Genomic DNA, 22,410 nt, shown 5'->3' on the forward strand with positions numbered 1-22,410 from the left:
GAGTGGCAATCATTAGTTGGAGTACAGAATTGGGATGGTTGTGGTCACCTCCCAATCTTTCTTACACTGAATTAATACTCCAGATGAACAGTCGTGCTACTAGGAGTGCATGTGTTCCCTCAAATAAAAGTCTATTTGTTTACAATAACTGTGAAATATAAAATTGGAAACCGGTGCAACACTGCAAGAATTAAAGTATGACATGCAAAACCTAAAAATTTAGAATAAGTCCTATAGTTTCTTACACGTTTTGACTATGAATGCACTTCTAGACATCAAAAGCTTCAACCGCCACTAAGAAAGTAAAAAAATCAAAGGCAGAATCATTATATTTCCAATTTCGCCTTGAAGAGAATGCCTATAAAATTTTGATAAAAAGGAAGAATATTTTAAAGTTGAAGGCTCAGGATGATATGGCCGGGACAGTTACGTTTAAAGATGGAAGACAATTCTGGTGCATAGTTTCTAAACTATTGAAAACGTTCTAAAAGGCACTGATAAGAGCATTTAGTGAGCTTTTACACCCCTCCCCCCAAGCACTACGTCTGTGCCTATCTCAAAAATTAATATACCTGTGGGTTGGTGAGAAACTCATTTTCTTTGAATCTGGACTAGAAAACATTATTTAAAGTTTGCACTCCCAGATAGATTCTCCATTATTGTTAAAAAAAACAACAAAAAAAAACACTAAAGATCTTGCTGTCGGGGATAGATTTCTACACCTTACTTCACACGAATTGCTATGACAGGGAAAATTCCGCTTATTAGGCTTGCTCATTAATTACCACTATTTTAAATCAGGGAGAAGATTCAAGCAGACGAGATCTGTACTGGCTTTTTTCTCTTTTAAATTTGGCCTAAAATATTTTTGGGGAAAGTCAGTTATTAGCAGTTGAGGATTGGGCAAATACTTTGCAGTTAATTCAGAGCAAACAGGCAGGATTTAGACTAAAACAATAAACCCTAAATTAAATATTCACATTAAACTATGTTACACATAAAGGTTTAGTGGTAGGGTCTCTTTGAGTTTGTTTTGTTGACTTTAAATCCACCTTTAACAGGGACATTTACTGAGGGAAGACACAGTGTGAAGTCTCCATATGATAATCAGATTCCAAAATGTCATTGATGGATGGTTGTATTTAGGTATTGTATTTTATTCTACAAAAATTACATCAAGGTGTTAAGTTGTCTGAACTTCTGTTTTCAATAAGCCCTGTAGAAGCAACACGTTAACTGCTTTGTCTTTAAACATGTTTGCGCTTGTTGTTTGCTCTCTGCACTAAATGTTGGGACTGTCCGTTTATTCCTTTTCCTAATAGAAGTCCACACAGGATGATGCCATTGTATTATTTTTGTGAATCAAATAAAACCGTCCCTGAAACTTTGAGGTTTGGTTCCTACTAGCGACCTTAGAAACTGTGTTTCTTATTCAAATGTGTGCAATGTAAAGGAAGGGCCACTGCAGTCTGTTTTTTACGGCGAATCAACTTTATAGCCTTCCCTCCCCGTTTGTTTTTTAAAATTCACTGTTGTCTAAGCTAATCACATTGGGGATCCTTAACACACATTTAGCATTTGCATTCGTAATAGCATTCCACACAAAAACGTGGGTACAAGCGAATGTGGTAAGTGATGGGGAGCAAACAGCAAGAGTACCAATGCTTACCGTTTATGCAGTAAGAGCCACCCCCCACGGCTCAGTGGAATCTACTTAAGTACTCAAAACATTTGCAGACAACCTGGTTGTTTTACACTATGATCCAGTTGGATCTTAATATCAGTTAGCTGCTTTGAAATCTTATTTCATGACAAATTATTAGTTAATAGTCAGATCTCCAAATGCTGTTATTTATTTAGTTATAAATATATAGCTGATACACTTAAATTGTGTTTTGGTAAACGCTACGAACAGGCACTAAGAAGAGCAACGTGGGCTCTAATGACTACATTAAGTTTTAATTGTTTGCATTGTGGGTAAATAGTCATGGCACTGCTTAAGGTAGATCTTTCCAAAATTGCCCCATTATTAGCGAATGGTTCAGTTTATAGAGGACTTATGGCAACAAATTTGAGGGATGGGCATGACTCCATCTGTTTGTACTGCGTCTATTGTGGGTATGGACACCATCTGCTTAGAGTTAGGGCTTTACTCATTCCAATACATAGAATTCTTGATAAATGATGAAAACCTGAGTTTGGTCTCAGAGTACTTGAAAAATTTGCTAGAGTATCACGAATTATCGGAAATATGAATAAAATATTATTTGGCAAATAATGATATGAACTTCTGACTTTGAAGAATTAATTCATGGCTTTCCAGTACATGTAAACAAGTATAGCTTAAAACCATTGGCTAAGGAGAAATCGTTTTCAGCAGACAAGGCTTATTTTGCTCCTAGAATATCTTGAGTTATTATAATAGTGTAAAAACCGCATCTGGTTTGACTGTCTATTTGTTAAATGGCCTCAGTCAGTTGTTGCTGTTTCATCGTGGCACTTTCCAGAATCAGTATTATGTAAATTCTTGCATGAAGTGATCTGTTTGTGAGTGTGAACAATGTTTTCCACACAATTTCGCCTACGTCATGCTTTTGTGTCCCTCTGCATCATGTAAACTGTGTCTTAAACGTGTTCTAAAAAAGCAGGCATTTGAGTATTTATTAATATTAGAATCAAAGTTTCGAGAGCTGTGCATCTATCTCTAATGCTAATAGTAATTGAATTATGTTGTCCTTGAATGTGTAAAGTATTTAAACTGCTATATGCAATTGTTTAGTTATTTTTATATCCGTGTTTTAAGCGTTTCCCATTTTAAATCATTATTACATTTAACGGACAAGAAGTTTAATCAACATATTATTTTAATAACAAAGCCCCCTCCCGAGTGTGCGTGAAGCCACCCTCCCAAGTCTGTGGGTGTGTTACGAGGGGGGAGCTATATGGCATGGATTCCCACCAGTTGCCAAAAACACAACAATAACGTCCTGACGTTTGTGTGGGTTTAAACCAATCAAACAGGTCATGATTGCACACGTTTAGCTAGGTTTGCTGCCTTCCAAACGCCCATCATGAATTTTCCCCATTTAATGAGCCTTCCATTGGGCAGGCATTCAAACTCTTGTAAATATTAGGAGAGTGGGGCCTTGTGTCTGGCTGAGTTCAGAAACAGGACATGTGTGCACACCTTCTTAAGAGTGCATGTACACGTAGTTGAGTTTGACGTAACTCCGATATTCACTGGTTCTGATCCGTAGCTCTGTATGTTAATGCTCTGCTACTATGTTTGTTTTTAAGCATGTTGTCTGTATATGGATGATATATACTGTGCACTCTTTGAATTTCTCATTTCAGATGCCAGGCCATTATGCAACAGAGTGTCCTCTCGCCCCTATTGAGTGCTTATTCAGTTTATTTGGATGCACTGAAAAGGTACAGAAATAACTTTTCTACATATTTAAAAGTTTGTCTAAATTTAAATTAGATTGCTCCAAGCTATGGAATCTTTTGTTTCTGTACAGTGCACAAACTTTGACATTGGTCGCTAATGGCTGGTTCCTTCCAATGCCCATTCATTCATCTCATCCTATGAAATTTAAGCAGTTAATCAAGTTTAGCGCCCAGTGTCCATTTTCCCTTTTCGTAATACAAAATTCCATTGCAGCTTATGTGCTGACATTAAGTCCGCGTGAGCTGCAATCTTAGCCTTCAGTGAAGAGTAGTGCATGGATTCATTTTTAGTGGCTTGTGTGGACCATCCTTACTATCGTCTCACATTATGTGCCCAGTAGTCTAGCAATAATTGCTTCACATGTTCTTGCTCTACTTTGGTGCATTGGCTTTTGGGTTTTCATCCATGGATCATTGAAATAGCTCTTTACATAGAGTTGTTCGGAAGGTGAAACTCTTCCACACAGAAAAGAGAAAGTGAATCAGTGGCAGCCCAAACCCAGACCCTCTGTGAGCTTGCACCCTACACCTGTTATTAGGCAGGGGTTCTGCAGGTTGTGGATTAAAATCTGAATGAAGAAGTCAAACCCTGCAGCTTGGGAGCACTTGTAGCTACCACCTACACCTGCTTGAATGCTCCCATCATGAGAATACTCCACCTCCAGAGAGCAAACAACATGGCAGACCGTTTTACATCTGCTAGGAGGCCACCACAGTTTGCAAGTCCATCACCACAATGGGTGAAAGACAGTTTGACTTCAAGAACAATCCATAATAGTCAGTAGTAGCAGAAAATACTCTTGCAGGTTTTGCCCAATTTCGAAAGTTCAACATTTAACGTATCGAAGGTTAGATATTCCCAGCAAAGGACCATTGCTTTGATTGTCTCCATAGACCGATTATTCTTATCCAGCATCCCCTTTGGAGACTCTGATGTTTCCAAATTGTAGTGTGCAGTATTAGGGTTATTGAGTATCCCGTTGAAGTGTAGAAGTCTGTGAGGCATTGTACAAGGCACTTTATATTGTTACGTCTAGTACTCTCACAATACTGTAGATTTAACTACTAGTGCCACTGTTACAACCTCTGCTACTGTTTCCTCCTTGCCCACCACCACTATTGCTACTTCTCTTCTAGGGGATACTCATCAATAGTTATAAGTACTGAATACTCCCGCCCACGTGCGGGTACCCCAGAGAACATATCATATGTATGTTTAAACCCTTAAAAGTAATGAAGTACTCTAAAAACATACACATATATGTACAATGCCTACCTAAAATTAGGCTAACAGATCCCAAAATAGCTTTGAATTCTTCATTTAAAATAACCACACACATTTTCCATTTCTACTACATAGAACATAAACACCTCAGATTTCAGGACATAGCCTTTTTTGACAGGAAAAATATATGGGAATAAAAGGCATTGTTACCCAATAGGCTGCCTTGAAAAACATAACCAAGCAAACTGGTGCCATGCCTTTAAGACCTGCCCAATCCCATCATTTCTCACAGGAGGCAGTTAGGTCAGTCCTTTTTCCAGCTCCTTCTGTGAGGATCCTGGAGCACTGAGCTCTTCATTTTGACATTCCTGTCCAACATTTCTATCCAGAAACTACATTTGTTGCTATCACTCGACGGTTTTTAGTACCTGCTGTACTATTAACCACCTTTCTGACTAAATTCAAAACTTTTTCAGTCAGAAAATGCCATGTTTATTCAACAAATGCCCTTCCTGTGGCAAAAAGATGCCAAAATCCGGTCCACACTGTTTATATTTTGTCTTTGCCATCTTCTCATCAACCAGAGACTTGCCTCTACTGTCAACAGTTTTCCAGAAGAACATAGCATGACAAAGAAGATTTGTCCGCATGCTCTGCAAGAGTGAGGAAAGGTACGACCTTCAAGTGGCCTCGGAGTGTCTCAAACCCCTTTCAAAGAGCCCTCCTCTCTTGAACAGGGGATGAATGGAGAAAAGACACCAGAATCACTGTTCTCCATCGCCATTGACAGGTAGGAGTTTGACGTTGCAGGAAACACCTATGTGCTCCCCATCAGCTTCATGGTCAACGTTGCAGCGGCCATCAAAGCATGTAGTGATGTCGAAGCATACGAATGAGAGATCGCCGTCGAGGCATTTAGCATCAGCGCCATCAACTTGGAGAAAGTCGACGTCGAGGCCGCATACATCGGCGTCGAGGCCCGAGACTAACTTTTTGCCATCACACAACTCTACGTCGCACAAGAGATCAACGTTGAAGCAACCCTCGGCCCATGGCTAGATGTCGAGACGCTTGTACCACCGATAAACACCAGTACACCAAAGCTCTGGCATGCCGTCCAAGGACAGACGGCATCGCTCGATGTCAAGACCCTCGTCCCCCGGTCGACACTGGTACAGCAAACCTCTGGCTCGCTGGCAAGGATAGATGCCGTTGGTCGACATCGAGGCCCTTGTCAACATTGAGACCTTAGTCAACGTCAAGAACTGTGCAGCCTGTTCCGGTGGAGTCTCAGAGGCATAGATCAACGTCTAGACCCCAACATTTGAGTAGCAGATTTTCTTCTCTAAGGATCAGAGTTGTTCTGGTTTCAGCAGAGGGATCTCCAGCCCTGAAGGAGGAGGATACACCTGTCAACCTTTTGCCATGGTGGCTCCAGAGTGTAAAGCAATGTAGAGTGCCACATCAGAGTCCCTACTCACAGACCTATTCTCCATCTAGGGTATCAGCTGGTACTCCTCCTCCTTCTCCAAAAGCTACTACAAAATCTCCACGAAGATCGCCACAATCACCTTCCACATGGAGATCATGATCTAGAACACCTCTCGGGTGTACACCATCCAGATCGCATCGCTCTCACTCATCGTGATCTCGTAGACATAGATCTCCCTCACGATACACTGACACCTCTCGTTCCTCTGTGTGAGACTATTTCTCCAAATCTGTCACCTCCGGCAAGGGTCACACTGGTGAACAACATCATCACCTCTATTGAGGTCTTAATCAGAGGGGCAACAAAAATTAATATTGAGATGCCTGTTTCAGTTATATCCGCATCTGTGATATTTGAAACATTACATCAGAGAGCTTCATCTAGGCTGATGCTACCGCTGGTTCTTGGTCTTTTAGAACCGGTTCTGCAGCCTTACCTAACACCAGCATCGATTGGTGCAGCACCACACGCATCACGAAGAAATACAAGGTACCTAACCAGGACCCTCTCTTTATTCGATCCAATCCACCACCTAAATCTGTTATAAGAGCAGCGGCTAGGAAAACTCATCCAGGGGCGTCCTCATCTACAGTGCCCCCTGATAAGGACAGTAAACATTTGGACTTGCTCGGAAAGAAAATGTGCAACACCTCTGCATCCTACATGAAGGTTGCCAGTGCCTCAGCACTGTTAGGGAGGTGCGACCGAGCAGTACGGGACTCACTGTCCAGGTTTACTGAAAAACTGCCAAGGGAGGATAGACAATATTTTCAGGAAATCCTCCAGGAGGGTGACCTGGTGGCAAACCAAGTCCTCAGTGCAGCCGCTGGTGCTTCTTATCTAGCAGCTCACTGCTATTCCCATAAAATCAGTGCACTACGCTCCTCCTGGCTGAGACTTGCGAGGTTTAAACCAGATATCCAGTACAGAACAGCAACATCAGGCCAGGTCACACTACCATCCGCGACGACCGGGCTGAGGATGGGGAGCCCCTCGTCTATCAGCCTCCTCTGCTAAAACACGAGTGAAGCAATAAACAGCCACTTCCCCTTTCTCCGTTCCCCACTCCAGTGGCGGAAGTATAGTCGCACACTTGAACGAGTGGCGCAAGATAAATGGCAAATGGGTGCTCAATATTGTACAGAATGGCTACTCCATCAGGTTCAAGTCTCCTCCACCTGCTATTCTCCCACGGAAAACTTCTTTTCACCAACAAGACTTACTATAAGCAGAAATTTCCACTCTGCTTTAAAGAGAAGCCAGCGAAAAGGCTCCCACTTCTCAACAAGGCCTAGGAATATACTCCTGGTATGGAAGAAGGGTCTAAATAGTGAGTACATACCCAGTCTAGACTTAAGACTCTTAAACAAGTTCATCCGCAAGAAGTACAGGATGCTTGCCTTTCACCCTATGTACCGCAACACAATCGGGGGAACTGGTTGTGCGCCATCAATCTATTGGCTGTCTTCTTCCATATTCTGATTATTAGAAAACACAGCACGTTCTTGCAGTTTAAAGTGGCATCCAAGCACCACCAATCCAAGGTCCTGCCCTACGGGCTCAAGTGAGCACCTCTCACATTCTCCAAGAGCATGGCAGTGGTAGCTGCTTACCTGTGGAGAAGAAAGCTTTTCGTCTACCCGTACTTAGACAACTGGCTAATCAGAAGGTCCCCATTTCTCCTCATGCAGGAACACTTTTAGACCTGCATATAAGTGCTACAACAGTTTGGACTACACATCAACTGCAAGAAATCCACCCTCAACCCAACTCAAACTCAGGCTCACTACTTAGGAGCAATCCTAGACACCGAAAACGCAAGTGTGTATCCTTTGGCGGAGAGCTTCCTCAATCAACGAGTGTCTTACTCTCCACACTCCTTCTCCAGTGGCCATGCAGGTGGCCTTTCTGCTGGGGTCCATGGCGCTGTACATCTACATTGTTCCCAATTCCAGACTTCACATGCGACTTCTCCTGCAAACGTTGGAAGACCAGTGGTCGCAGTTCTCGGACTATTGGAAAGAGAAGATGACCCTCTCTCAGATGACCAAAGACTCAATCCGATGGTGAATGAAGTGGCCTCATCTCTCAGTCGGAGTGACTTTTCACCACGACATTCCCACGCAGACACTCATTACGGAGGCTTCTCTTCTGGGCAGGGGAGCCCACATGGACCCTCTGCAAGCTCCAGGACTGAGGTCAAAAATGGTAAGGTTGTACCATATCAACGTGTTGGAGCCGAGGACAGTCTATTTCGCGTTCAAGTCCTTTTACTCATCCAGTCAGACAGGCACCCTTCTGGTACAAACAGACTATACGGCCACAATGAATTATTTGAACAAGCGGGGATGAACCAGTTCATGGCCCCTATCTCTGGAGGCTTAAGCCATATAGACGTGGCTACTTGCCAGACATCTGATCATCTCTGTAATTCAACTTCCAGGCACGCTCATTGTGCATGCAGATTCCCTCAGTTGCAACTTTGTGGAATCCCACGGCTGGGTATTAAACGAGGAAATTGCTCAGGACATTTTTCAACAGTGGGAAATGCTAGATATCGACTTGTTTGCGGATGCAGGAAAGGCAAAATGCTGTGTCTTCACATCCAGATTTTCCCAGCCAGGATCTAGGGGGAATGCTCTTTAGATAAGCTGGTCAGGGACATTAATGTATGCTTTTCCTCCCATACCTCACATCCCCATGGTCATTAACCTGTTTTACAGAGCCAAGACCAGGTTGATACTGATCGCTCCGGAGTGGCCTCACCAGTGGTGGTATCTGGACCCCACATAGGAGATTGCCATGCAGACCGGATCTCCTGTCCAAGCTAGATGGGAGAGTTTTCCATCCCAGCCTTCCCTCTCTGAGCATACGGGCATGGCTCCTGAATTCCTGCATTATGGATACCTGGGCTTTTCCCAAGACTGTATGGACATCTTAAGACAATCTAGGTGGCATTCTACCAGGAAATCTTACGTTTTCAAATGGAAGTGTTTCTACTTATGGTGCATCTGCAATGGTCCTAACCCGTTTCTAGGTCAAGAACAGCTGATCTTGCTTTATTTGTTACATTTAGCCAAACCTGGTGACCAGTTCACATCTATAAAAGTGCATCTGGCGACCATTACAGCCTACCGAAAGTCACCCATGCAGGTCTTTTTTTTGTGACAAATGCCTGTTTCCTTGAATGTTTAAACTCCTGTAAGAACACCCTCTCCTTCTTGAAAGCTTAATGTGGTTCTCTCAAAATTAATGGGCCCTCCTTTAGGGCCCATACATAAAGCGTCACTACAACACCTTATCTGGAAGACCGCTTTTTTAGTGGCGATCACCTTCCCACGCAGTCAGTGAAATCCAGGCTGTTTGTGCAAAGGAACCTTGTAGTATCTGCTTTCATATTTACCCCCACTTTTTGCCTGGTGTCAGGGTGTTTTTGACCTAGCCTGCTAGGATCTTGCTAATCCAGTCACCAGCAACTGTGCTCGCTCTCCTAAAATTGTTCTGGTAAGTACTTTGGTGCATCCCCAATTGGCTACTGGTCACCTAGAATATGGTACTGAGATACACAAGGCATAGGTATACCTGGGGTCACCCATTGTCTGTAGCATGTATTATGCACCCATGGGAGTCCACTTATACTGTGACTACAGGCCTGCCATTGCAGCCTGTGAGAGGTAGTGCTTGCACTTCTCACAACAGTAAGTAACGTATCCTTTTTCTTAAATGGTTGGATATGAATCAGCATTTGTGGACAAGTACCGAGACTGCTCCTTATTTATTTTCCTTTCTTGGTGCTGAAGAGATATCTGCCAATTTTACCATGTACAACCACCCTTGAGTATAGGCCATAAATTACCCTCCCAGGAATGGTGTGAATGACTTTCCCTCTTAGAAAATAGCTGCTATATCCAGGCCAGCCTTCCCCCCGCCCCCCCCCCCCCCCCCGGGAGAAAGGCGGTGCCATGGGTTCTGGCAGGGGCACGGCAACTCCAGTGGATACTATGGGAGTGAACTGTCTGAGCCTGCTCAATCAGCCCCCCTCACTCAAGATAAAGCCATTTTTTTGAGTCCTTCTGTCAAATTTTCATGGAAGGCTCCCTATTAGCTTTGAGGAACCTCAAATCCGGCTCTCGCCATTATTCTATCCCGACGTGCCAAGGCTATCAACCCACCTGCAAATCAGCTTTTCAACACCTCCCTTCCATCAGCTACTTTGCCCGAAACATGGAAGCAGACAAAAATTGGGCCTCTTCAAAAAAACAAACCTAGGCCGACCCCACAGATCCAGCCAATTACAGACTGATCCCTCCACTCCCAGCTCTCTCAACAGTTCTTGAAAACCATGTAACTGAGCAGCTTTCTTCCTACTTGGAAACTAACAACCTGCTACATGCTAGTCAATCTAGGTTTCACCACAACTGCAGTACTGAAACAGTACTGCTTGAGGTAGTCTATTTCATCAGACTTAACCTTGATGGAGGTGACAGGGCACTTCTGGTTATGCTACATTTATCGAACGCTTTCGATACTATCTCTCACCAAATCTTACTGGCCCGTCTCAGTTCTGTTGGAATTAAAGGGCATGCCTGGAATTGGCTAGCATCCTTTCTTGCGGGCAGAGGACAAGAGGTATGGTGCCCCCCTTTCTCGGCTGAACCTCGTACATTGAGGGTGGGAGTGCCACAGGGCTCGGCGTTGAGCCCCACACTGTTTAATGTGTATCTTATCCTCTTGGCAGCCCTAGCAGAATCCCCAGGGGCCACAATTGTGTCATACGCTGATGACACCCAGCTGTTGTTCTCCTGGAGGAACAATTAAGCATTTCCGTGTGATAAAATCCAAAATTGCCTCAGTGCAGCCTTGTGCAAGCTCTCATCAAATCAACTCAAATACAGTGCTGGGAAGACCGAGCTCCTCTTTCTTGGACTTGAAGCAGAGGTTTCTCGGCAGTCTTTCTGGCTGACTGATGCCACCCCTCCCCTTACTGAAAACTCGTCGGTGAAAAACATAGGCATTAAATTTGATGGACAACTGCTGTTTTGCTCCCAAGTCAACACCGCTGCAGGCACTTGTTTTGCCTTACTGCGTATGTTTTGAAGGTTTTTGTACTTCCCGTCTTTGATGGCGAGCCCGCTAGTGATCCGAGCCCTGATCACAGTGCGAATGGACTATGGGAATAGACTCACCTGACTGATAGGCTGCAGCTGGTCCAGAACGATTTTGGGCTGCCCCATGATTCCTGCGTATCACGGCTTCTTCGTGATCTTCATTGGCTCCCAATCAGGAAGAGGATCAGCTTTAAGTTTTTACTTTTCACCCAGGAAGTCTTTTACAGGACAGGCCTGTGCTTCTTACTAGCTAGAATTAAGATCTATACTCCTTGAAGAAACCTGCACTCTTGCAACCTCGGTCTTGCCAAAGTTTCGCGGGTTAAGAAGGCAGATCTTTCTCTCTCCCCTGGCCCTCTCTGTGGAATAAACTTCCCCTGGAGCTCAAAACTTGGCTTTTTCCTAAACTCTTAGTCTATACCCTCATTTCCCCTCGGTTAGCCCATCTTCTGCATTAGTGCCAGGACACTCCTTGGAGTAACAGTTGCGCTCTAGAAATCATTTACTTACATACTTACATACATACATACATACAGTGGCTTGGCTGTTTGCTACAAGAGCAAAGTTGGAAAAGGCAGGCAAGCAAATCCCCTCTTGTAGACAGACTGCCACCTGAATTAACAAAACTGCTAAGTGTCTTAGTCTTCTACTATGAGAATGAGGGATGAAAGCAGATCAGGAGCTATCTTTTCTGTATTGTGGCTCCCATGGGGTAGGATGCTCACTCGCTTCTTTTGGCTTCACTTCCTGGAGGTCTATCTAGAATTCGTGATTACCATCTGACGGCCGCTGGGTTTATAGTTTAATAATATATAGCCTGCAAAATTCACCAAGTAGGGGTGCTTTGTATTGTCACCGTTGGCCCAGGCTCCTCTTTGTGATTGTTGTCTTTTATCCTCATGCATCGCCAGCCCGCACCAGTTGTTTCCCTTCACTGGCTTAAAAACAAACCCGCCTTTGCGTTTTTCTTTTTTTTTTGTATTTACTGATCCAACTTGAATCGCCTACCTCATTTTATAGGTGCGTACATGCGTGTGGTGTGCACGCCTACGAAATGATTCAGTTTACCACCTCACATTTTTTTCTGTTCTCTTTAGCTATGCTGCACAGCATCCCAGATACAACATTACTAAAAAACATTGGCAAAGTCAATAGGCACAAAGGTGAAACTTGTAGGTTTTGCCTGTGCTTGTCGACAGGTGGATTTCCCAAACCTTCATCTTCATTGCCCAGAACCTTTCAAGTAGAGGTCCATAGCCAATCTTAATATTGTTACTTTGTGTTTCAGATCTAGGGCTTCAGAGGTACTTTCTCTAAACCGTTTTACCTGTATCGACTGCTTGTAGGCGCTTGACCAGCCACGTCATATTGCTATTAATAAAGTGGTTTGAAGTCATGCAGATCTGAAGGTAACCGGTTTATGTAACGTGTCTTATTTACCGTACCTAGCAGCAAATGCACTTTGCTGGATTCAGTATAAAAATGTGTTAATGTCCAAGATAATAAATCAAAATGATGCAAGACATTTGTCGATCACATACCCAAGCTGCAGTTTAAGGGGTTCATTTTAGTACAGTGCCACATAACAGTGAGACCTAGACTGCTTAAAAAGTAATGGATCTGCAAGCAAAACTAACATAAAATCAACAAGGGGCTTGTTGCGAATTGGTCGTTCTGCACTTCTGCACAGATTAACTGTGCTGAATGCTACAAAAACATACATTTAATATTTCTTCCTTGAGAAAGCTCAATGGATTACCACCCAGACTGATCATCAGTGTTTATTTGCTCAAATATGTAATATTGGAAACCTTGTAGAATGTGCACCTTTATTATTGAACAAGCCACTCACTTTCTAAAAGATAAGGAAAGGGAATAGAGAGAATATTAAGGTTAAAGAAGAAAATAGGGATAAAAAAAGTATTCTACTCCTCATGGACGTTAATAGTAATGTCCTGCAAGCAGGTGTTCTTGGACTTCCTACAAAGCAAATTTCTGTTAAAGGAAAGAACAGCCAGGGGCGAGAGAGACACATGGTATTACTAGCATTCAGATGCAATATGTAAAGGAAACTCCTAAGATTTTAATGAAGAACTAACATCAAGAAGGAAACTATAATCTGGTTTCGGGTAAAATACAAGGATTACCATTGTACTTTTTCTTAACAAACTAATTGCGTAGGCTAATTTAAAGCATATGTTTTGCCATTACAATATAATAAAATTTGAATATCACTGAAACATCAATTTCCTTTTGTTTTGTTCCATATTACACTGGAATGCAGAGACAATAATAGAGTAAACAGAAATAAATAGGCATTTTAAATATACTTTCCCAGTGTATATTTTTCACAGAACAGTGTCTTCAACAATTACTTTCTTTTTATTGTGCTATATTATTAGAAAAGAAAATGTAATATTTAGAATTTAAAATGGTTTTCAGAGAGAGGTACAAGAGTATTGCAGTCCTCTTATAAAGGTGTGAGATTAACAGGAACACATTTTTGACAGGTTTTCTGCTCCTCAGATCTTTGAACTAAGTTGGCGAAAATAGATCTCTTTAATTGATTAAAAAAACAAATGGACTGTCAAGAGACAGTACAAGAGAATATAAAATTATTATTGATGTATAATTCTTACACATATTTATTTACAGGCAAATTTTATGAAAAGCCGAGTTAGCCCAAGTTTCAAAAGTATTATATATTGAATAAATGGGACTGGACCGCTGTGGATTGTCACCCATACAGATGTACGATATATAGATGTGTTAGATCTCAGTTCTTTACTGTGTAAGGATGAAAGGTTCAGCCGACCTTGGCCGGGTTAAACATAGGATATTAAACTCCAACTGCTGACCAGATTATGACAACCAAAATTCACTAAATCTCTTGGACAAATACGAGTGGCTCCATCCCCAATTGTTTTTTCTATGCCTAAATGACATTTGTTCATTGTCCTGCTTGTGCATTTATTACTCTGTGGTGATTTAAAGATGATCATACCTTTCAGTTTAGCATGCAAAAATGGTGTTTACGTAGCATAGCTTAGGTAAGGTAGGCATTCATAAATTCTTTTGGATGTCTAGAAGCTGACACTTCTAAGTGAGGGTGGGAGGGGCCTGAGAAATGCAATGCACACAAGGTGACTGCCTAAACTATCGTACATTTATGTATATTCACTAGTATTCGTTGAGCATTTTAGCACTTATCTGCGCATATAACCCTTTAAAATGGTCAGCTGCAAGTGGCGAGGAAAGTGCAGTAAAATACACCACCACTCTTAGTTTTACAGGCTTGTGTAGGGAAAGAGTGACTTTTAAGGAAACCTGTTTTCCATGAAGACATGGAAATGTACAGAAAGCAAATTACTAACCCTTCACTTGCATGTCATACAGAGTATATACTTCACAAAGGACATGTTAGATAACAAGATTAGGTTGGGTGTTTGTGAATACCAATCGCTTGCAAAAGATCTGCACAGAAGGATCATGTACTTTTCTGAATCACCCAGACAGTCGTAAATTATGACTACGCAAAGTTGTTCACCATTTATGTCTGAACTTACAACTCTCTTTCGGAATCAGTCCCATTACAATTTATTATGGTTCACTCATCTTCCATTTAGGATACATTCATCCCTTGGCTGATTGGCATTTTGTCAGGTTACTGCATTTCTCACCTTGAATCTATTCAGCTCTAGGCTCATAGGAATTCCTTCAGGTGATAAACGTATTTGCGATTGGTATAGATGCCTGCACGTCAGGCCTCCTCCATCTTTATTGTATTTTGATTTTGGCTGATAGGGAGTCGTGCAGGGTCAATTCCCCTCCATGTTCAGTGTTTTCAAGGCGGATCAGGATTCCTGATGGTCAATCCTCCTCCGTTTCAAATGCATTCTGTTGTGGCTTATAGGAATTCCTGGTGGTCGGTGCCCTTCCATCTTGTAAGCATTCGAATGTATGTGGATAGGGATTGCCACGGGGTCACATATTATCTATGATGGATGTATTTGAGGCTAATGCAGATAACTGCTGCTCAGTCCTCTTCCTGCCACAATGTAGTCTGCTATTGGCTGATAGAAGTTGCTGTAGAGATCAGCCTTAGATATATTTGTTTCTTCGCTGCTTGGATTTCTTCAGGTCTGCCACCCCAATCCATGTTTTGTTCCCTCTTATGTGGTAGAAATTACAGCAGATCTATTTTCTTTTATTATATCTCTATGCGGGCATTCATAGCTTAGCAGTCTCTCCAGTCATTTGTCTGCCATCTTGGATATATTTAAATCATGGCCAAATATGCTTTTACTTGGTTAGATTTTAATGTTTTCATGGCTAAAGGCTCCCTTTCGTTCCATAATTTCCTACATCAAAAAGGTTTACATGGGTCATATTTTATTGGTCTCCCACGTCCTCATGCAATTTGATTTTATTAGCCCACCTAAAATGCAAAACTCACTGTAAGAGAAACTGTGCCATCTCATGGAAACAGGTATATTGTTGCCTGCTTTGCCACGAGTTACAGAGTTAAAGAGAATCAACCGATTTATCACTGTGACTATAATATGGGGGCAACACACTTAAAAACCAGATTCCAAAATCTCCTCTTCTAGAACGGTTGTTTCTATCATGTTAGGTATATATAACCCTCCCTAAAATCTAGGGTAGATCATATGTCAAATGATACTACAAATCAAATTGTAACTAGAGTTCTCCATCAAGAGAGGTTTCCAGGCGATCATGCTTTTAACTTAATCTTGTTTATTGTTAGCTTAGGTGCCCTTTTTAGGTCTCGCCTAGCTATTGCGTTTACGCAATCGCTATGCGAGACTCTAGTAGAGGGGCTCCCAAAAGTGGATTGCATGGCGAGCACGCGCACAATCACGTGCATCGTGCCGCCATGCAATCCGTTTGGGGAAGCGCTTCAGCCCACTGGCGCCCTCGGCATCAAACTTCAAAGGGTCCGCTCCCCCGCCTGGAATGCACTCCCCCCGCCAAGCGCGCGTGCACCACGCTCAGCCGCGTCACAAATTTGCTTTCACTCTCTCAGGCAGCTGCCTTCCCTACTCACGACTTCCCTCCTCCTTGCCCACAGTGCGACCGCATCAGCTGTGGTTCCGACAGTAGGTAACCCCTCTCTGAACACTGCAGCCTCTTTCCTGGGCACCTCTCTCGCCAGCTGGGGTCTCTCCCTACCTCTGATGGCAGCCTCTTCCCTGCTGTCCTCTCGCCCCAGACAGTGTCTCTCCCTTCCTCTCAGGGCAGCCTCTTCCCTAGGTCTCCCTCTCCCTAGCGTCTCACTCCCCCCTCTCGTGGCAGTCTCTTCCCTTGGGCTCTCTCTCACCAGCGTCTCTCCCTCCTTCTCATGAAAGCCTCTTCCCTAGGGCCCACTCTCCCTCCCTCTCAGGGCAGTCTCTTCCCTAGCGCCCTCTCTCTCACCAGCCGGAGTCTCACCCTCCCTCTCATGGCAGCCTCTTCCCTAGGTCTCTCTCTCCCTGGCGTCTCACTCCTCCCTCTCGTGGCAGTCTCTTCCTTGGGCTCTCTCTCACCAGCGTCTCTCCCTCCTTCTCATGGGAGCCTCTTCCCTAGGGCCCTCTCTCCCTCCCTCTCAGGGCAGTCTCTTCCCTAGCGCCCTCTCTCTCACCAGCCGGAGTCTCACCCTCCCTCTCATGGCAGCCTCTGCCCTAGGTCTCTCTCTCCCTGGCGTCTCACTCCTCCCTCTCGTGGCAGTCTCTTCCCTTGGGCTCTCTCTCACCAGCGTCTCCCCCTCCTTCTCATGGTAGTCTCTTCCCTAGGTCTTTCTCACCAGCCGGCGTCTCACCCCTCCCTCTAAGGGCAGTCTCTTCCCTAGAGTTCTCCCTCACCAGCCGGCGTCTCACCCCTCCCTCTAAGGGCAGTCTCTTCCCTAGAGTTCTCCTTCACCAGCCGGCGTCTCGCTCCTCCCTCTCATGGTCGCCAAACTTTGTGTGTGGAGCTACTAATTCGTAAATACGTAATTTGCAACAAGTAAAGTGCCACCTAAAAGAACATGCCCTGAAATACAGCTTAATCTGTTTTTATTATTATGTGCTGCTGCTGAGCGCCACAATCAACCAGTTTATATTTAGTATAACGCTATCCATGCTTAATTTGTGACGGGAAAGTGCCGGGGCTATGATCTTGCCGCAGCTTGATCTTGCAACAGCTTTACCTAATCATTTTTGTAGTTTAGCCTGTGTAAATAACTTACATAGACGTTTTTTACCCTGCACGACAGCTCGTTTATTAATGCTGACAAACTCTTAATGATTATCCAGTCTAACAATGTTCAGAACCATAATTCTCTAATCAAGTGCTGGGCATCTTGGCGACGCTCTTTGCTATCAGGACATTTAAGGCAGAGTTTCACCAATATCGGCTGGGTATCCCTCAAGGTCTATTCTTCACTTTATTTGTAATGACGTCGGATATCAGGAGGAAATGTGTTTACCACACCTGCTGTACCCTAATTCAAATCTGAAAAACCCCTCAACTCGCACATACATTGGTTTATTTACAAGCCCCTTGCGTCACTTTTTTCTATATTAAAGTGACGCACCGGTGGCGCAAGGGGCTTGCAAATAAGCCCCACAAAGCATTACTCAACACAGGCCCTACATCAACAGCTGTGTACACTTCCATCGACCTCCCAGGCACCCCCGCTCAACAGGACTCTCACTGCCATCTGTTGGTTCCTACCATGCACAAACAAGCATTTGCAATGCAATAGGTCTCGCATTTGCGAGAGTTTGAGCTATTAGCATTGTAAATGACCGTACCTTTTTTTTTTTTTTTTTTAAACAATCTTAAATAAAAAGCATTGTCATTTACAATGCCAATAGCTCAAACTTGTATAAATGCGAGACCTATTGCATTGCAAATGCTTGTTCCAGTTTAGCAGTGTTTTGGGGATTTACTGTGAATGAGGAAAACATGCTGAATGGAAACAAACTGGTGTGCTAATATCTGAGACTGGCCTTCATCTGCTGCAAGTGATTAGTTTTCTGTTTCTCTTTTTCTTTCGTCCTTAGATGCAGCGGAATCAAGAGGCACGCCATAATCAGGATTTTACACAGCTCCACATGCGAATGATGGCAAAGGCTTTGCGTGGTGCAATCTTCTCAAACCTGCCTCACTCCTCAATACCAGTTTCTCTGCCCTTGGAACCAGGGCTTACTGTCATAAGCCCGATCCATCCCTCTTCTTTGCCCTCACAGCGAGATTGCATGCCAGACGTGCATAATGTCCGGGAAACCATTCAGCAACTAGAAAGCCGACTTGTGAGGCAGGACCACCAGATCCGAGAGTTGATTGCCAAAATGGAGACCCAGAGTACCCAAGTGGCAGATCTCAAACACGCTCTTTTCAGCATGAAGAATAGGGTGGAGGAGTTAGAGGCACAACAGTGCAATGGCATTTATATCTGGAGAATTGAGAATTTTGGTATGCATCTGAAAGCACAAGAGGAAGAGCGGCCAGTGGTCATCCACAGTCCTGGATTCTACACTGGAAAGCCGGGCTACAAACTCTGCTTACGCCTCCATATTCAGTTGCCTAATGTCCAGCGCTGTGCTAACTACATATCCCTGTTTGTGCATGCCATGCAGGGTGAGTACGATAGCCATCTTCCTTGGCCATTCCAGGGCACTATACGTTTATCGATTCTTGATCAGTCAGATGGACCCATAAGGCAGAACCTGGAAGAAGTAATGGACACCAAACCTGATCTTCTGGCATTCCAGCGACCAACCATGCATCGGAACCCAAAAGGATTTGGCTATGTAACTTTTATGCACCTGCAAGTGCTGAAGCAAAGGGCCTACGTTAAAGATGATGTTCTACTGGTGCGTTGTGAGGTAATGACTCGCTTCGATATGAACAGTCTCCGAAGAGAAGGCTTTCAACCGCGCAGCACAGATAGCGCTCTGTAGTATGCCGAGACACTGCTAGTACATAAAGAGTTTTCTGTTCCTGCCCCACCTAACCCTAGGTAATGCATACATGGACTATTAATGTGCCTTGATCAGCTGTTCAAGCTGATTTGGTGTCCATGTCTGTGCTGTATCAAATTGCTGATTACTGAAGCTTATTTCTCCGTTTGCCCCTTAACTGAGTCCCTCAACTGGCAGAGGAAGAAATGGGTACCATCTCGATGTGATTTTCAGTGTAGCATTTGGATCACGAACGTGGGAGCTTTATTTTCTTTTGCAGGATTGCAGTGAAATCCTAATGTCTTGAAGTTCTCAGTCTCTTTGATTTTCCCCAAACCTACGCTACTTAACGTAAATGTAGACTCTCTTGGAGAACTTGTAAATTATCGATGTGTCATTTTTGAGGAAGCTTGCAGTTGTGGGGTGGTTGGATGGTCTAATATTTTGGAACTCCCCAATGAACATTGAGCAGGTACTCCACATTGAGGTCACCCAACATATAAAGTATGTTTATAACCGGTCGAGAAATGGCTCCGAAGTTCTGTGACTTTGTGTTTTTTTAAAACATTTATTACATGTTCAGGACAAGCAAAGTTGTGCTTCACTTAACATTGTTTCTTTTTGGTGCCTTTAGAGACTGTAACTTAATAACCACCTGATCAGTTATTTTATTCAACGTGAATGCCTTTTCTCTTATTATGATCACACAAAAATGATGGATACGAGCCATTAATGCATCCTTTGTATTGGGTATTCTCTCATCTGGGGCATCTCAGAGCCATACCATGCAACCAACCTAGCTATTGTCTCAAAAGGGAACTTATGTGGATCAGAAGAGGTAAACCCTGATCTCATGAGATGCTGCCAGACTAATTACTTGTGGTTCAGACTGATTGCACACTTGTTAGTATTTTGAAACCAGAAAACAGGACAATTTGAAAATATTATTGGGGGAATATATTTTCCCTATTTACTTGCTCTGAAGTAGAGCCAATTTTATGAGGGAAAAAGCTGAAGTAATATCTGTTTTGCTTTCAAAATTGTGAGTTTCCTTCCTGAATCAGGTCCGTTGGCATGTGCATTCCCATCTATCACTGTTGTCCTAACTGTTGCTCATTGTGGCTTTAGTCTGCTTACAAAGGGCTCTTCAACGTGCTTTGCCATAGGACTTGAGGCAAAACTCGCTAAAAAGGCCGAACATAGCTGAAACACATTGGGAGTTGCTCGTGATCCCTAGTAGTACTGACAATCAAATCTAACGATGACATCTTGTCATTTCCTAAAATACTGTGTCGTTTGAGAATCCATTTCTGCAAGTTTGCCGACTTAAGTTACTACCAGCCAGGCAGAGGTGGTTTGCTAGGACCATTATACGGCTAATATTATTGCTGTCTTGTATAGCGCATAGCTGCCCATAAGGTTTCCCAGCGGCTACCAAGTAAAACCAGTATGTTGTCATAGAATAGTAATGACATTTATTAAAGCATGAAATGTGTCCTATCTAGAATCTCCTTCCCAGGCATCCACCACAAAAGCTGCACAGCTTCATCAAACCTTTTCTTGCTTCCAGGACTGGGATGTGACACTCCTAGCGCTAAGCTCTTCCGATAAGTATGTTACTATGTTCCTGTGAACTACACAGTAGTTCCAATAACGGTTGTGACCTTTGAACTGTGCAGTCAAGTGTAGGTATTGTGATCCACTCAACTTTGTTTATAGCTCTATCCTGATCTAAAATTATTCTGTATTCAGACTCCTCCCTTTAGTGTCCTTCTCCTCGATCCCCTGCATAAAGAACACACACCATGAGATCTGCCTACAGGTGTGTGGATAACTGAACTTCCGCTGTCTATTCTTCATTAGAGAGCTATGCAGACGGTGCATACAATGGATGTGGCAATAAAAGTTTTGGTTTGTGCGGCACCACTGCTTTTAATATAAACACAATCGGAAGGAGCACTATCTACTAACATGAAGCTCTAGGATGGGTTGCCTTTATCCTGAGATTGGCGGTAGAGAGAAAATATATGTGTGGTGGACTCACTTTGTGTTTGCCAAACTATCATAGCTCAGAGAATCCGTCTTGTGGCCATAATCTTCACAAATTTGTATCAAGTTTGACCCAAAAGGACATCTTCCAGCTCGGTAGGATCAGAAGTAGACCCACTCCAACGAGGCAGAACCCAAAACTACTAGAACACATTGCCACCACTTTGAAGGTTCATTGATTCTAATGGCACCACATCTGTCTTTCTCTTCCCTTTACATGCCTATTTTTGAGTGGCTCAGTGAAGTTTGATCCATGTTGGAGCATAGATTGCAGTTTCACATGGTGCAGTATTTATCTCACTCAGTAATAACTAGTGTGGTAAAGTTCTCACCCCTCATTAAATAGTAACAGGTCAGACTTGTGGAATTTAATGAGCGAAAAACACCCGTAAAGTATAGAGAGATGGATTTTGGCACACAGAGCATTTTCAGGGCTAAACTCATGATGGGAAAGGTGATAACTGTTGTACCCAGTGAATTCCGAACACCTCCTTGTTGGATTTTGTCAGATACAATAATTGTCTAATTTGGGCACTTCTAAGCGGGCCTCAAAAAATGTAATTGTGCCAGCCATTGTGCCCCGTAACACCTTAGACCTTTAGCCAAACATGCACCAATGTATCCTTTTTTTTTAACCAAACTTTTTATTTATCTAGAATATCATACTTTTCAAAATTAGTATTTTTTATAGTGTACAATGTTGTCCATAGAATGCACAAACAAATTATTCTTGTAAACACAAGAGAAATGGAATAAACATGTTATTAAAGAAAACATGTTCATTGAGAACTGACTCTTCCAAAGAAATATGCATTTTAAATGAAATAAATTGTAAATCAGCTATTCTGCAAGTGTCATTTTAAAACAAAATATATATAAATATATAACTGCATATTGTGTTATGCTTTCTGTGGCTTTCTCTTTGTCCTGTCTCCTGATCCATCATACAATTATTTGGATTATGCTTTAATTCCTGATATTTTAATATCTAGGTGAGGATGTTGCATCACCACCAATTATGTTCATTCTAGTCCTCTACATGATCTGTACCAAATGGAAATATGACTTTTACGGCGCTGCAATGCTGCCTTGAAAATGTTCCGTTTCATACGAACGTCATTGTTTCTTTTAATTGGAATG

The 22,410-nt window shown here is 43.0% G+C and overlaps 1 protein-coding gene across 1 annotated transcript in view; it reads left to right on the forward strand.

Moving 5' to 3' along the window:
* TRAF6 (TNF receptor associated factor 6) overlaps positions 1–22,167 on the forward strand; it is a 111,701-nt gene extending 89,534 nt beyond the window's left edge. Inside the window, exons 6-7 of the mRNA XM_085643474.1 lie at positions 3,355–3,432; positions 18,322–22,167. Of these exons, the coding sequence (XP_085499600.1) occupies positions 3,355–3,432; positions 18,322–19,221 (978 nt within the window). The 3' untranslated portion in view covers positions 19,222–22,167. The remainder of the gene's footprint in view (positions 1–3,354; positions 3,433–18,321) is intronic.
* The last annotated feature ends 243 nt before the right edge of the window (positions 22,168–22,410 follow it).

Source organism: Triturus cristatus, chromosome 3_1 (genome assembly GCF_964204655.1).
Source record: "Triturus cristatus chromosome 3_1, aTriCri1.1, whole genome shotgun sequence".
Classification (NCBI taxonomy): Eukaryota; Metazoa; Chordata; class Amphibia; order Caudata; family Salamandridae; genus Triturus; species Triturus cristatus.